The sequence below is a fragment of the Chrysemys picta genome, chromosome 22 (assembly GCF_011386835.1).
Source record: "Chrysemys picta bellii isolate R12L10 chromosome 22, ASM1138683v2, whole genome shotgun sequence".
Lineage (NCBI taxonomy): Eukaryota > Metazoa > Chordata > Testudines > Emydidae > Chrysemys > Chrysemys picta.
In genome coordinates, this window is record NC_088812.1 from 12,127,107 (window position 1) to 12,142,453 (window position 15,347).

The 15,347-nt window shown below is 65.7% G+C and overlaps 1 protein-coding gene across 1 annotated transcript; it reads left to right on the forward strand.

Annotated features, from left to right (window-relative positions):
• Positions 1-5,296: 5,296 nt before the first annotated feature.
• On the forward strand, positions 5,297-15,093 carry PRPH (peripherin). The gene is made up of 9 exons (XM_065575469.1): positions 5,297-5,873; positions 9,298-9,358; positions 10,178-10,273; positions 10,755-10,916; positions 11,114-11,239; positions 11,746-11,966; positions 12,127-12,176; positions 12,532-12,611; positions 13,081-15,093. Exons 1-9 carry the CDS (start codon positions 5,365-5,367, stop codon positions 13,126-13,128), a joined length of 1,353 nt encoding a protein of 450 aa, XP_065431541.1. The 5' UTR covers positions 5,297-5,364; the 3' UTR covers positions 13,129-15,093.
• Positions 15,094-15,347: the final 254 nt, after the last annotated feature.

The following is a 15,347-nucleotide window of genomic DNA, read 5'->3' on the forward strand; positions in this document are numbered from 1 at the left end:
CGCTTCCCCCCCCCCCCGATCAATCTTCAGCTGTGGGGGAGGGGACACAGCCCAGTGACCACGGCCGGGCAGGGAAATGCTCGTCAGGAAGAAACCAGTCTTGCGCTCTGGGGCCATTTAAAGGCCATTAGCCCAGCATCGTCTGTCTGCGCAGCCCGCTGAGCGGCGCCAAAACTCCTCTCCCTCCCCAGCAGAGACTGGGACATGAAAAGCTGTTCCCTCCCCCGCCCCATGGGTCGCGGGCATGAGACAGGTGGGGGGAAGGAAGCCAGGAACGGGAGGGGGTCCGTGACAAGACATGGGGCTGCCGGATTGCTCAGGGCACATGGCACTGCCCCCCCCCACACACACACACACATTGCGAGTCGGTGATCGGGGCTAAAGGGGGCAAGATGGGGGTCTGTGTTCCCAGCCCATAGTGATTATCCACAGCCCCCAGCAGGAGCTGCACAGACGCGGAGTGAGACAGTCCCTGCCCCAGGCTGCTCACGGGCTAGACAGACACAGGATGCGCGGGAAGGGACGTCACCAAGGTCACACACTAGGTCGGTGGCAGAGCTGGAAATAGAACCCAGGAATCCTGGCTCCCTGCCCAGTGTCTGCTCCATTATGCCAATTTTAATAGCGCAAGGCTACACTGATTGGCTCTTGTGGGGTGGGACCAGAATTTGGTCCTTAGCCAGGACGGCACCTCATCCCCTCCTGCGCGTGGAGCACTGGCCTCCAAGCAGCTGCCGCGTGGGGCAAGAGAGGCGTGGATGGGACCCAGCAGCCCCCAGCCAAGGACAAAGTCCCCTCCCGTGCCACACAGGGCTGAGTGGGCTGCACCCTGCAGTGGGGCTGGGGGGGTGTCTGGAGAGCCTGGACCCTGCAGTGGGGCTGGGAGGGTGTCTGGGGAGGCCTGGACCCTGCAAAGGGGCTGGGGGGCGCGTCTGGGGCGGCCTGCACCCTGCAGAGAGGCTGGGAGGGTGTCCGGGGCGGCCTGGACCCTGCAAAGGGGCTGGGGGTGTGTGTCTGGGACAGCCTGGACCCTGCAGAGGGGCTGGGAGGGTGTCTGGGGCGGCCTGGACCCTGCAGTGGGGCTGGGGGGTGTGTGTCTGGGGAGGCCTGGACCCTGCAGAGGGGCTGGGTGTGTGTGTGTGGGGCGGCCTGGACCCTGCAAAGGGGCTGGGGGTGTGTGTCTGGGGCAGCCTGGACCCTGCAGAGGGGCTGGGAGGGTGTCTGGGGCGGCCTGGACCCTGCAGTGGGGCTGGGAGGGTGTCTGGGGAGGCCTAGACCCTGCAGAGGGGCTGGGGGGGGTGTGTCCGGGGAGGCCTGGGCCCTGCAGTGGGGCTGGGGTGTCTGGGGAGGCCTGGACCTGCAGTGGGGCTGGGGAGGCCTGGACCCTGCAGTGGGGCTGGGGGGGGTGTGTCTGGGGAGGCCTGGACCCTGCAGAGGGGCTGGGGGTGTGTGTGTGGGGCGGCCTGGACCCTGCAAAGGGGCTGGGGGTGTGTGTCTGGGGCAGCCTGGACCCTGCAGAGGGGCTGGGGGGTGTGTGTCCGGGGAGGCCTGGGCCCTGCAGTGGGGCTGGGGGGGGGTGTGTCTGGGGAGGCCTGGACCTGCAGTGGGGCTGGGGAGGCCTGGACCCTGCAGTGGGGTTGGGAGGGTGTCCGGGGAGGCCTGGACCCTGCAGTGGGGCTGGGGGGGTGTCTGGAGAGGCCTGGACCCTGCAAAGGGGCTTGGGGTGTGTGTGGGGGGCGGCCTGGACCCTGAAGAGGGGCTGGGGGGGTGTCCGGGGAGGCCTGGGCCCTGCAGTGGGGCTGGGGGGGAGGGTGTCTGGGGCAGCCTGGACCCTGCAGAGGGGCTGGGAGGGTGTCTGGGGCGGCCTGGACCCTGCAGTGGGGCTGGGAGGGTGTCCGGGGAGGCCTGGACCCTGCAGTGGGGCTGGGGGGGTGTCTGGAGAGGCCTGGACCCTGCAAAGGGGCTGGGGTGTATGTGGGGGGCGGCCTGGACCCTGCAGAGGGGCTGGGGAGGTGTCCAGGAAGGCCTGGGCCCTGCAGAGGGGCTGGGGGGGGTGTCCGGGGAGGCCTGGACCCTGCAGTGGGGCTGGGGGGGGGGGCTGGGGAGGCCTGGGCCCTGCAGTGGGGCTGGGGGGGAGGGTGTCTGGGGCGGCCTGGACCCTGCAGAGGGGCTGTGAGGGTGTCCGGGGAGGCCTGGGCCCTGCAGTGGGGCTGGGGGGGGGTGTCCGGGGAGGCCTGGACCTGCAGTGGGGCTGGGGGGTGAGTCAGAAGCAGAGCACTGAGGATGGAGGCGTCTGGGGGGTGGGACAGCCATGGGTCGGGGGGGGGGGGGGAACAGAGGCAGATGGGGGACGGGGCTGGAGCAGCTGTTCCAGGCTGGCTCTGTGGGCTGGGCTGGGCTGGCAGCTCCCTGCCGGGGGAAGGACCCATTAGGCTGATCCCGCTCCATTATCTCTAATAGCCCGGAGCTAGGCAGCCCCCCCTGGGGCCCCATGAGCCTGGGGCCCCGCCTGAGCCCGGCTCCTCCACATCCCCGTCCCCGGCGCTTCGCAGCTGGACACCCCGCTCTGCCCCTGCCCCTGATGGGAGGGGGTGCAGCAGAGGGGACTGACGGGGGGGTCATGGCATGCAAGGGGGGCTCTTTGCAGCCTCCCCTCCCACCTGTTGGACACAGGCAGAGTCGGGGGGTGGGGGGTCACCACAGCTTCAGCTCCCTGTCCTGGGGTTGCTGCATGGCTGGAGAGGGAAGTGTCCTGCTGTATCGGGAACGGGCCTGGAGCGGCTCAGCCCCTCTGCAGGGCTGGGTTCAGTGCAGTCTGTGTGCGGGGGGGGGAGGGGGATTGCTGTTTGACCAGTAGCCCCCCCCCGCGGCCCCACTGGACACAAGCGTCTGGGTCTTGCTAGGGAGGCTGCGTCACCAGCAGCCTCGGCTGAGAGCTGGACAGGCCTTCGAGCTGCCCCCCCCTCCAGGGGTCAGAGTGGGGGTGGGGGATGCCATGTCCTGCTCTGGGGCTGCAGGGCGTGGCTCTGCCCAGTGCCCTCTGGTTGGGTGTGGAAGGGGAGCAGCACTGGAAGGGTTAAGGGGGGGCAGATCCCTGCACCCCCCCACTCCCTGGCATGTGAGAGGGTCTGGCTGTCAGTGATGGGCCCGGCGGCGTGGGGGGAGCGGGGGCCTCGAGCTGCGGCTCAGAGACGGCTGGCTGAGCAGGGCAGGTTGGCAGCGCCAACCTGTGTCTTGTCTGGGGCAGGGCCGCCTGCGTCACTGCCAGAGCCGCCTGTGCCCCAAACAACAGTCCCCCCACCCCCCACCCCGGGGCGGAGACCCACCACCGGGGCAGCAGCTGCAGGGGGCTCAGAAACGGAGATGGCGGAGGTGGGGGGAGGCGTGTGCAAGAGAGATGGAGGCGTGTGCATGGAGCGTGTGCGCACGTGAGGCCAGCTCTGCAGGGACTGGACCCACCCAGCTGCCCCTGCCCCCAGGGAGGCGTCTGGCTGGGCTGGGCGGGGCAGGAGCAGAACTGAAGTCCTGCGGGGGGGGGGGGGTCCCATTCACCAAAGCCCCCCAGAGCAGCCCCCCTCCTTCCCCAGGCTCCATCCATGTTGTGCTGCCCTGTGTGTGTAACCCGGCATGAGGCCCCCAGCCCGGCTCCTGGGCACGGACCCAGCCCCCAGGCAGGGGAAGGAGCCAACACCCTGCCAGCCATGCAGGGAGTTTAAACACAGCTGAGGCAAGCTTCTCTCTGTGGAGCTGGGGAGACGGGGGCAGGACCGCTGGGTTCTCCACCCTCCCCACCGCTCTGGAAGGGGAGCGGGCTCTAGTGGTTATGGAGGGGTGGGGCCAGGAGCCCTGGGTTCTGTTGACAGCTCTGGGAGGGAAGTGGGGTGTGGTGGTTAGGGAGCAGGTGTGGGGGGCAGGACTCCTGGGTTCTATTTGCAGGTCCCTGGGGCAGTGGGGTGTGGTGGTTAGAGGGGGGGGGGTCCCAGGACTCCTGGGTTCTATTTGCAGGTCGGTGGGACAGTAGGGTGTGGTGGTTAGAGGGGGGGGGTACCAGGACTCCTGGGTTCTATTTGCAGGTCCCTGGGGCAGTGGGGTGCGGTGGTTAGAGGGGGATAGGGAGTGTCAGGACTCCTGGGATCTCTTTGCAGGTCGGTGGGGCAGTGGGGTGTGGTGGTTAGAGGGGGGGGTACCAGGACTCCTGGGATCTCTTTGCAGGTCGGTGGGGCAGTGGGGTGTGGTGGTTAGAGGGGGATAGGGGGTGTCAGGACTCCTGGGTTCTCTTTGCAGGTCGGTGGGGCAGTGGAGTGTGGTAGTTAGAGGGGGATAGGAAGTGTCAGGACTCCTGGGATCTCTTTGCAGGTCGGTGGGGCAGTGGGGTGTGGTGGTTTAGAGGGGGAGGAGGGTGCCAGGACTCCTGGGTTCTATTTGCAGGTCCCTGGGGCAGTGGGGTGCAGTGGTTAGAGGGGGATAGGGAGTGTCAGGACTCCTGGGTTCTCTTTGCAGGTCGGTGGGGCAGTGGAGTGTGGTGGTTAGAGGGGGATAGGGGGTGTCAGGACTCCTGGGATCTCTTTGCAGGTCGGTGGGGCAGTGGGGTGTGGTGGTTAGAGGGGGAGGGGGGTGCCAGGACTCCTGGGTTCTATTTGCAGGTCCCTGGGGCAGTGGGGTGCGGTGGTTAGAGGGGGATAGGGAGTGTCAGGACTCCTGGGTTCTCTTTGCAGGTCGGTGGGGCAGTGGAGTGTGGTGGTTAGAGGGGGATAGGGGGTGTCAGGACTCCTGGGATCTCTTTGCAGGTCGGTGGGGCAGTGGGGTGTGGTGGTTAGAGGGGGGTACCAGGACTCCTGGGTTCTCTTTGCAGGCCGGTAGGGCAGTGGGGTGTGGTGGTTAGAGGGGGAGGGGGGTGCCAGGACTCCTGGGTTCTCTTTGCAGGTCGGTGGGGCAGTGGGGTGTGGTGGTTAGAGGGGGATAGGGGGAGTCAGGACTCCTGGGATCTCTTTGCAGGTCGGTGGGGCAGTGGGGTGTGGTGGTTAGAGGGGGAGGGAGGTGCCAGGACTCCTGGGTTCTATTTGCAGGTCCTTGGGGCAGTGGTTAGAGGAGCAGGGGGGAGCCAGCCCCCCGGGGTCTATTCCCACCTGTCAGGTCCCTGCGCCCCAGGCCTCCCCCTTCGCTGCCCCGGGACAATAGCTGACCCCCCCTCCAGCGCACGGCGGGGGGGGGGGGCGGCTGGGCTCCCGGGGTCTGGCCGGTGGCCGAGGGGGGCGGAGCCTGCCCCCCCCCCCGGGGGGCGCTATAAAGCGGCAGCCCGGAGCCGGCGGCTCTTTCCATCGCCAGCCGCGGAGCCGCGCCAGGATCCGGATCGGGGCCGCAGCCATGAGCGCCCGGGCCACCTCGTACCGCCGCGCCTTCGGGCCGCCGCCGCTGCTCTCGCCGGGCTCCTACTCCTCCACCTCCGCCTCGTCCCGCCTGGCCGCTGCGCGCCTGCTGGGCTCGCCGCGCTCCGCGCAGTACGCGCGCGGCCCGCTGCGCGCCGCGCAACCGGCCCGCCTGGCCCCGGGCGCCGAGCGGCTGGACTGGGCGCTGGCCGAGGCGCTGAACCGCGAGTTCCTGGCCACCCGCGGCAACGAGAAGGCGGAGCTGCAGGAGCTCAACGACCGCTTCGCCAGCTTCATCGAGAAGGTGCGCGCCCTGGAGACGCACAACGCCGCGCTGCGCGCCCAGCTGGACCAGGCGCAGGCCCGCGAGCCCGTGCGCGCCGCCGACCTGTGCCAGGACGAGCTGCGGGACCTGCGGCGCCAGCTGGAGCTGCTGGGCCAGGAGCGCGACCGCGCGCAGGTGGAGCGGGACAACCTGGCCGAGGACCTGGCCGCGCTCAAGCAGAGGTGCCGGGGGGCGCAGGGGGGATGGGGGCTGCATGGGAAGGGCTATAGGGAGTGGGGTGTGGTTTATAGGGGAGGGGGTGTAGGGGAGTGGGGTGTGGTTTATAGGGGAGGGAGTGCAGGGGAGTGGGGCGGGGGCGCAGGGGGGGATGGGGGCTGCATGGGAAGGGCTGTAGGGAGTGGGGTGTGGTTTATAGGGGAGGGGGTGCAGGGAGTGGGGTGCAGGTTATGGGGAGGGGGAAGAAGGGCTGCAGGGATGGGGAAGGGAGTGGGGTGTGGTTTATAGGGGAGGGGGTGCAGGGGAGATGGGGCTGTATGGGAGGGAATGGGGCACAGGGGAACGGGGTGCAGGTTATACAGGAGGGGGTGTGGGGGGTTATGGGGAGGGGAAGAGGGGCTGCAGGGGAGGGGCTGTAGGGATGGGGGAAGGGAGTGGGGTGTGGTTTATAGGGGAGGGGGTGCAGGGGAGATGGGGCTGTATGGGAGGGAATGGGGCACAGGGGAACGGGGTGCAGGTTATACAGGAGGGGGTGTGGGGGGTTATGGGGAGGGGGAAGAGGGGCTGCAGGGGAGGGGCTGTAGGGATGGGGGAAGGGAGTGGGGTGTGGTTTATAGGGGAGGGGGTGCAGGGGAGTGGGGTGTGGTTTATAGGGGAGGGAGTGCAGGGGAGTGGGGCGGGGGCGCAGGGGGGGATGGGGGCTGCATGGGAAGGGCTGTAGGGAGTGGGGTGTGGTTTATAGGGGAGGGGGTGCAGGGGAGTGGGGCGGGGGCGCAGGGGGGGATGGGGGCTGCATGGGAAGGGCTGTAGGGAGTGGGGTGTGGTTTATAGGGGAGGGGGTGCAGGGGAGTGGGGCGGGGGCGCAGGGGGGGGTGGGGGCTGCATGGGAAGGGCTGTAGGGAGTGGGGTGTGGTTTATAGGGGAGGGGGTGCAGGGGAGTGGAGTGTGGTTTATAGGGGAGGGAGTGCAGGGGAGTGGGGCGGGGGCGCAGGGGGGGTGGGGGCTGCATGGGAAGGGCTGTAGGGAGTGGGGTGTGGTTTATAGGGGAGGGGGTGCAGGGGAGATGGGGCCATATGGAAGGGAATGGAGCACAGGGGAACGGGGTGTGGGGGTTATGGGGAGGGGCTGCAGGGGAGGGGCTGTAGGGATGGGGGAAGGGAGTGGGGTGTGGTTTATAGGGGAGGGGGTGCAGGGGAGATGGGGCTGTATGGGAGGGAATGGGGAACAGGGTGTGGGTTATACAGGAGGAGGTGCGGGGGGTTATGGGGAGGGGCTGCAGGGGAGGGGCTGTAGGGATGGGGGAAGGGAGTGGGGTGTGGTTTATAGGGGAGGGGGTGCAGGGGAGATGGGGCTGTATGGGAGGGAATGGGGCACAGGGGAACGGGGTGCAGGTTATACAGGAGGGGTGTGGGGGGTTATGGGGAGGGGGAAGAGGGGCTGCAGGGGAGGGGCTGTAGGGATGGGGGAAGGGAGTGGGGTGTGGTTTATAGGGGAGGGGGTGCAGGGGAGATGGGGCTGTATGGGAGGGAATGGGGTACAGGGGAATGGGGTGTGGGTTATACAGGAGGGGGTGCTGGGGGGTTATGGGGAGGGAGACGAGGGGCTGCAGGGGAGGGGCTGTAGGGGTATGGGTGGGAGTGGGGCACAGGGGAACGGGGTGCAGGTTATACAGGAGGGTGTGGGGGGGGTTATGGGGAGGGGGAAGAGGGGCTGTAGGGGAGGGGCTGTAGGGGTATGGGTGGGAGTGGGGCACAGGGGAACGGGGTGCGGGTTATACAGGAGGGGGTGCTGGGGGGTTATGGGGAGGGGGAAGAGGGGCTGTAGGGGTGTGGGTGGGAGTGGCACAGGGATGGGCGAGACGGATGAAGGGGGGTTGGATGGGGAGGGGGTGATGGAGGAAGGGTTACAGGTGAACTGGGGCAGGGATCTAGGGGGCTGTGTCAGCAGAACTGGGAGGTGCCGGGAGGTAGGTGGGGTGGGGATGGCGGGGCGCTGAGTGCAGTACTGTGAGAAGGGAATGGGGTGTAGGGTGGGGTCTCTGCTGAGCTCCTCCCCCGTACTCTTTTTTTGGGGGGGAGTTCGCTGGATGAGGAGAAGGGGTGTGGGGGGTGACGGGCTGCAGTAAGAAGAGGGGGGCATGGTTTGGGGTGGAGGGGTGATGCTTGGGGGCACAAGGTACAAGCAGGTTGTGTGGAATACGGGGGTTGCTTGAGGGTGCCGGGAAGGGGCCACGGGGGGCGGGAGGGGCAGTAGCCAGCGTTGGCTCTGCTTGGCCGATGTTCAGGGCAGACTTGGGGGGGGGGGCCCATGCACGCAGAGCAGCTCCGAGGGCCAGCGGGCTGTGGGGGGCGCAGGGTGAGGTTTGGGGGCTGAGCTGGGGCGGGAGAAGGGAAATGGGGAAGGGTGGTGGGCGGGTAGGAGGGACTGGGGGGAAGGGAGGTGCAGGGCTGGGAGTATTAGAGGGCAACTGAGGCAGTGGTGGGTGGGGCCATAGGTGCTGGAAATAAGGGGATCTGACCTAGGCATGAAATGGCTCTCAGCCCCCCTCTTTCCCCCACTATACAAATTGTTCCAGCCCCCCCGGGTGGGGCTGACCGCCTCCTGTATAGTGTGGGCCTATGACCTGGAGGGGACCCTGTCCCCCTTGGGGGAGGGGCTATCCCAGCAGTCCCTGGGGCGGGGGGAGGTCTGCAGTCTGGGCACCCCAGAGCAGCGTCTGGCCAACCCCCAGCACAGGGTGGAGTCGGCACAGCCTGAACTACAGCAGCATGGGTGGGGGTGGAGGGAGCGAGGGGCCCTGCTGCCCCTCTGGGCCCGTGGGGTGGGGTGGGGATGCTGCAGGTGTGGCGTCCCCCTACCCATATGGTCCCTGCAGATGACTGCAGGGCGGGGCCGCTGGCCCCTGCTGGAGAAGCTGGGGTCAGGGGGTTTCACAGCTGCTGCTCCAGAATGCCGAGTGCCCCCCCCCCCCCGCAGCTGGTAAATCCCCAGCCCCACCGTGATGGGGGGGGTGTCTTTATCCTCCAGGGGGGAGGCTGTGGGGGGCTGTTCACAGTGCAGGATTCCCTCCCCGGCACTGCCCCACCCTCCTCCAATACACCCCAGGGCCCATACCCCTAGTTTGGGTGGGGGGTGGACCAGTTCGGAGCCCTGCTCCCCCAGCTCCGTTCAGGGACTGAATTTCCCCATCCCAGGAAGGGGTGGGAGCAGAGAGGCCCCTCTGATCGCTGGCGGTGTTGGGGCCAGGTAGCATTCGGGGTGGGGAGGAAGTGGTGGGGGGAGGCTCACGGGGTGTTCAGGGAGCGGGCCCAGTGTGTGCATGGGGGGTGCTGGCATGGGGGGGTGGGCATGGCAGGGGCTGGAGGGAGCTGTGTGTGGGTGTGTCCTGCCTGCGTCTGACCCTCTTACTGTGCCCCCCCCCCCCCCCAGGCTGGAGGAGGAGATACACAGGCGTGAGGATGCAGAGAACAACCTGGTGCTGTTCCGGAAGGTGAGTGTGTGTTTGGGGGGGGGGTGAGGGGCTCTGGGGTGTGTTCTCCTGCCCCCCTCTTCTGTGCACACACATCCTGGCATGCACTCTTGTTCACGTGCTTGTGCACATGTGTCTTTGATCACATACACTTTTGCACACTCGTGTACAAACGTGTCCTTGCAAGTACACTGCACCCCTGTGCACAAGCCCTGGAATCGATGGGCTCTCGTTGTCATTTAAAGGCACCGTACCAGCCCCATGCACCGGGGGGGGGACGGACACGTGGAGCCGAGCGCCGGACGTCTCCTTGTCCAGGCCGCGTGTGCAAATGCGTGTGATCCAGAGCCCAGCAGTGCGGAGACCTGACCCCAGCTCTTAGGAGCCCCGAGCTGCCAGGGGCTGTAGGAGTGGGGAGGGGGGGCTGTGATAGGATCTTCACCTGCCCCAGTGCACACTGCACGCGTGCTCCTCCCTGTCCCGTCGTGCAGACCAGTGGGCACGTGCTCCCAGGGACATCATCCATGCGATGGGATCCACATGCTTAGTGCATACTCCCAGGCATGTACGCCTCCACGGACAAACACGCATCGGGAGAGACATGTATGGCCCACGAGTGCTCACACAGGCATTTGCATACAGACATCCATGTGCAAAAACAGCCCCTCGGGATGTGTGCCCACACGTGCACAGTCACAGAATATAAAACCTGACCACACCGTGTCCCCATGCACTCCATGCAAAGAGGGACAGGGCGGGGACTGGACTGCCCTCTGCGTGCCCCACACCCCACCGTGGGCCTGTCCCTGGCACTCGGCCCCCTGCCTCCCCCCTCCACAGGATGTGGACGACGCCACCCTCTCACGCCTGGAGCTGGAACGCAAGATCGAGTCGCTGATGGACGAGATCGAGTTCCTGAAGAAGCTGCACGAGGAGGTAGGGGCAGGGTGGGGGGCCCAAGGGGAGGGACAGGAGGGGGGTGGGAGGGGATTTGGGGGGTGGCTTGGTCCCATGGGGGAAGGAGAGGGCCGCAATGGCTCAGGTGGCACATTGATGTGGGACCACTAACCGCTCTGCCCCACTCCCCTCCCCTGCTGGCCCCGGGAGACCCCAGCTGGGTGGGTGGGGTCGGGGGGGGGAGGGGGAGAGCTCTCCAGTGGCCAAGGTACCTTTCCGCCATCTCGTGGTGAAGAGCAGAACTGCAGATGCAGTGCAGCCCCACCCTGCACCAGGCTGCAGTGCACGGGATGGGGGGGGGGGGGGCACAGACAGGCTCACAATTAAACTTCTGGGTGCAGCTGGGGCCCCACATGAGGCAGATTTCAGGACGTCTCGCGGTCTCTCTTGTCCCTGTGCGTGTGGTTGGCGTGTCTGTGCGTGTGGTTGGCGTGTCTGTGCGTGGGGTTGGCGTGTGAAGGAGCTGCGTGACCTGCAGGTGAGCGTTCAAAGCCAGCAGGTGCAGGTGGAGATGGAGACGGTCAAGCCAGACCTGACGGCCGCGCTGCGCGACATCCGCACCCAGTACGAGAGCATCGCGGTGAAGAACCTGCAGGAGTCCGAGGAGTGGTACAAGTCCAAGGTACTGGCCCCAGTCGTGGCCCTGGGGTGGAGGCGCCCCATATGCTCTCCGTGCTGGGGGAGCCGGGGGGGAGCAATGGGGCATGGCTGCTCCTGCTCGGGGGGAGGGGGAACAACCTCACCTGCAGGGAGCTCCCCCTGCACCTCGCTGGGATAGCATTTCGGGGGGTCCTAAGACCCCCTCCCTCCCTCTCCCAGTTTGCTGACCTGTCGGACGCGGCCAACCGGAACCACGAGGCGCTGCGCCAGGCCAAGCAGGAGATGAACGAGTCCCGGAGGCAGATCCAGAGCCTAACCTGCGAGGTGGACGGGCTGAAGGGAACCGTGAGTACCGTTCGGTGGGTGGGGGGGGGACCCCAGCACCCCCTAGCACTGCTCTGCGGGAAGAGCGCCCCCCAGTGGAGCTCTCTGCAGCAACTGGTTATACTCCCCGTGCCTGAGCAGGGAATCGCAGCCCTGCCGCTTTCTGCAGCAGGCTCCCCCGAACAGCGGCAGTGGGGGAGGTCCAGGGTGGATATTGGGGAAACACTATGTCACTAGGAGGGTGGTGAAGCGCTGGAATGGGTTCCCTAGGGAGGTGGTGGAGTCTCCTTCCTTAGAGGTTTTTAAGGCCCGGCTTGACAAAGCCCTGGCTGGGATGATTTAGTTGGGAATTGGTCCTGCTTTGAGCAGGGGTTGGACTAGATACCTCCTGAGGTCCCTTCCCACCCTGAGATTCTATGAACAGTGGGGAGCAGCTCCCCCAGGATGGGATGTAGGGGGGGCGGGGAGAGACCGGACCCCTTCGGACCAGGAGTCCGACCCCTGCCCTCCCCTCCCCCCGTGGCCAGAATGAGGCGCTGTTGCGCCAGATGCGGCAGCTGGAGGACCAGTACGGGGTGGAGGTCGGCAGCTACCAGGACACGGTGGGGCGGCTGGAGCAGGAGATCCAGCACCTGAAGGAGGAGATGGCGCGGCACCTGCGGGAGTACCAGGACCTGCTCAACGTGAAGATGGCGCTGGACATCGAGATCGCCACTTACCGCAAGCTGCTGGAGGGCGAGGAGAACAGGTGGGTGCAGCCCCGGGGAGCCCAGCAGGCAAGCGCCATGGGGGGGTGGCTCTGTCACAAGGGAGGGGGCTGTTCCCCTTTGTCCCCCAGGGGGCCGGGTGGGCTGAGGGATAAGCAGGGGCCTTCTGCTACTCATTGTGCTGTTTGCCCCCTCCCCCAGGATCACAATCCCCATCCACTCGCTGGCCTCCCTCAGCATGAAAACGTCGGGTAAGTGTGCAGCCCCAGCCACGTGGGGGTGTCTCTGTCCCTGCCCCCCAGGAGTCTCTGCCCCTCCCCGGCCAGGTTTTTGGGGGCTCCCCGCATCCCTCCCTGGGTGCCTGGGGCGTCGCTGGCCTCTGCCAATCACGCAGGGTCAGCCGCGTCCAGCTGGTCTCGCTGGGGACCCTGGGCAAGAACTCTGCCGTTGCTGAGCGGTATTGTTAGGGGCAGCGCCTGCCCATTGGGGGATCTTCCCCAGTCCTGGTGCACACTCAGCCCTGGCTTGGAGGCCTCACCCGGGGGGGGGGGGGGTCAGCGGCTGCAGCCCCTTCCCCTCATGGCCTCCCTGCACCCCCCTGCCCAGTGCCTGAGCCGGAGCAGACCATGGAGAGCCACACCAGGAAAATGGTTCTGATCAAAACCATTGAGACCCGGAATGGAGAGGTGAGTCCCCCCCCCGTCGGGGCAGGGAGCTGCCAGGGTGGAATGTGCCAAGCCGAGGGTATTGGGGGGGGGGGGGGTGTTGGGGGAGGAGGTCAGGGCATGCCCAGGCCTGTGAAGAGGTTCCCTGGGGGTTCAGCTGTCAATCAAATCCCAGCATTACAGGCACATGCAAGGAGAAGTAGCAGTGTCCAGCGGTTAGAGCAGGGAGGCAGGACTCCTGGGTTCTATGACCAGCTGAGGATGGAGTGAGCTAGTGGTTGGAGCAGGGCATGGGACCCAGGACTCCTGGGTTCTGTTCCTAGCTCTGCCTCTCTTGGGCTAATTGATTCCCCTCTCTGTGCTGGGGATACTGCTGGGGCAGGGGGCTCCAGGATCCTCGGGGGCAGGGGGCGTAGCCGGGCACTGGGGCTGAGGGGACGGCGGGGTGGGGTCTAATCCTGTGGTCTCTGTTCCATCCCCCACGTGGCAGGTGGTGACTGAGTCGAGGAAGGAGCAGAGAAGCGAGCTGGACAAGTGATCCTGGCGCCAGGCCTCTGCCCTGGACCCAGGCGATGGCGTGAAACTGACGTGCAGAAGCCACTGCGAGACCCCCTGCTGCAGCCCCCCACCCGCTCCCAGCCACACTGGCCTTATGACTACTGATACCTCTGCCAGCCCTGCCGCACTGCCCAGTCCTCCCAGCCCGCCTGCCCTCGTGGGGCGCCCGGCGGGGCGAGCACAGCCAGACCCGCTCACAGCCCAGGGCAGGGGCTCACCCAGGGAAAGGAGCAAGGGGGCCCTGCCTCCTGCTCCCCCATCCCTTTGCCCCCTCATCACATGCAATTTCCTCTGTCCCTCCCCTGGCCTGTGCCCTTGGATCTGACCTGGTTGCTTTTCCTGCCCCAGCCCTGCCTTGGGGGGGACGGGGGGGACTGACCTTCCCAGACTACATGTACTGAGCTGGTAAAGAAGGACCCTGGCTCGCCCTCCGGCCACGGCCCGTGCTGTGCCCATGTAAACCCTGAGACCCGTCACCAGCTCCAGTCCTGCTGCCCAGTCCCGCCATGGTTCCCGCTTGACCCAGTTTGATACCAAAGAGGAGTCTGCTGCTGAAACGGATTCCAGAGAGGATCTGTCCTGGTTCCGCTATCAATCCTGAACTCCGCAGGGATGTTACCTCCCACCAGCTGTTCCCAGGGCTACACGGTTCCTGCTGAGAGGACTAGGTCAGTGCTGTACCAGAGATGCCTGGTTCTGATTGCTGATACCGCTGTCTGACACGGTGTCTGTTCCTAGCCCCCAATTCTGACACTGCTCAGTCCAGAAGCTGCATTTTAGTACAGAAGACCCCCATGGCTGGGACTGTTTACCACTGTTGAATTTCTAGCCCCAGGGCGCTCAGCCCAGATTCCTGCTCCCAGGTTAAATCCCACTACAAATGGCTGACGTTGAAGCAGTTCCTAGTCCGGCTACTGACTCTTCCCAATGCTGCTGAATCTCCGTCTCGATTCTCATTCGTCCTGCTAGGAGCAGCTGGGAGTGATCCCTTGCCTAAGACTCTGGCCGTTTTGAACACGCGGTACTGATGCCTGCTGTTTGCTCCTGGCACTGATTTCTGCTTTGACCCCAAATCCCAGCGCTGACGGGGATAAGTGTGTCAGGTGCTGCACACCAGTGCTGAGTGAGACAAGGTGGGGGAGCTAATGCCTGTTATGGGACCAACTTCTGTGGATGAAAGAGACGACAGCAGTTGGTCCAAGAAAAGAGATTAGCTCCTCCAGCTCGTGTCTTTAGTATCCTGGGCCTACTCTGACCACAACCCCGCAACGGGCAATACTGACTGTCCAGTGCAGTCCCTGAGAGTGAATCCTTCCCTAAGGAGCCCTGCTGGGGTGCGGAGTCTCAGTTTGATACGGATCCCTGCCTGCCTGGTAGCACTGGTGCCTCTCTGGGATTTCAGACACGTTTTTAGCTCTCCTGCCCTGATCTGGGAGAGTTTCTTCTCGCCCTTTTCAGCGCTGGCTCCAATACTTGAACAGATGCATGGAACGATGTTTCCGGCTGCCAAAGGGTGCTGCTATCCCATCTCAGTAGCGATTCCTGAGCCCAATACCTGCTGCTGACACCAAGCCCTGCTGTGCTTTTCCGCTTCTGCTCCTCTGAGTGCGTCCCGAAGCCTAGTCCTGAGCCTGGCTGCGGATAAATCTGCAGTCCCAAAATGCTTCCCCCCACTGCCCTCCTCACGGCTGTGCTCTGGCTGCCTGGCCGCCCACACTGTGCCTGATTCTCAGATCCCCTCCCTTGCCCCAGCCCTGCCTTCATTAACCAGTGGGCTGGGGTAGGGACCCCTCACCCTGCTGCAACGAGACACGCTGGAGGCTCTGAGTAGCTGCAGGCTAGTTGCTTTGGTGCTCCCTGAACGACGACTTGCCCAGCGCTCGGCCGTGGTGTGGACCGTGCCCCGTCTTGCTTTACTGGCCACTAAAGATCAGAGTGAGGAATCGCTTGTGTCTGCTTCTCGTCTGTGCCTCCTTGTCCTAGTGTCTGGTATCTCCACCCACCAGTGGAGGGGAAGAAAGGGGGGAGAGGCCTCAACTTTGACCCCTTCAGGCAGTGCCCACTAAGGGGCCCCTGTCTGAGGTGAGCTGGCAGCTCTTAGCCCTAGAGGGCAAGTGGTGCCATCCCAAAATAACCTCACCCCACTTAGACCTAGCAGACCTCCTCTGTTGGCAGCCACTGGGGGGAGGCCAAGCTCCC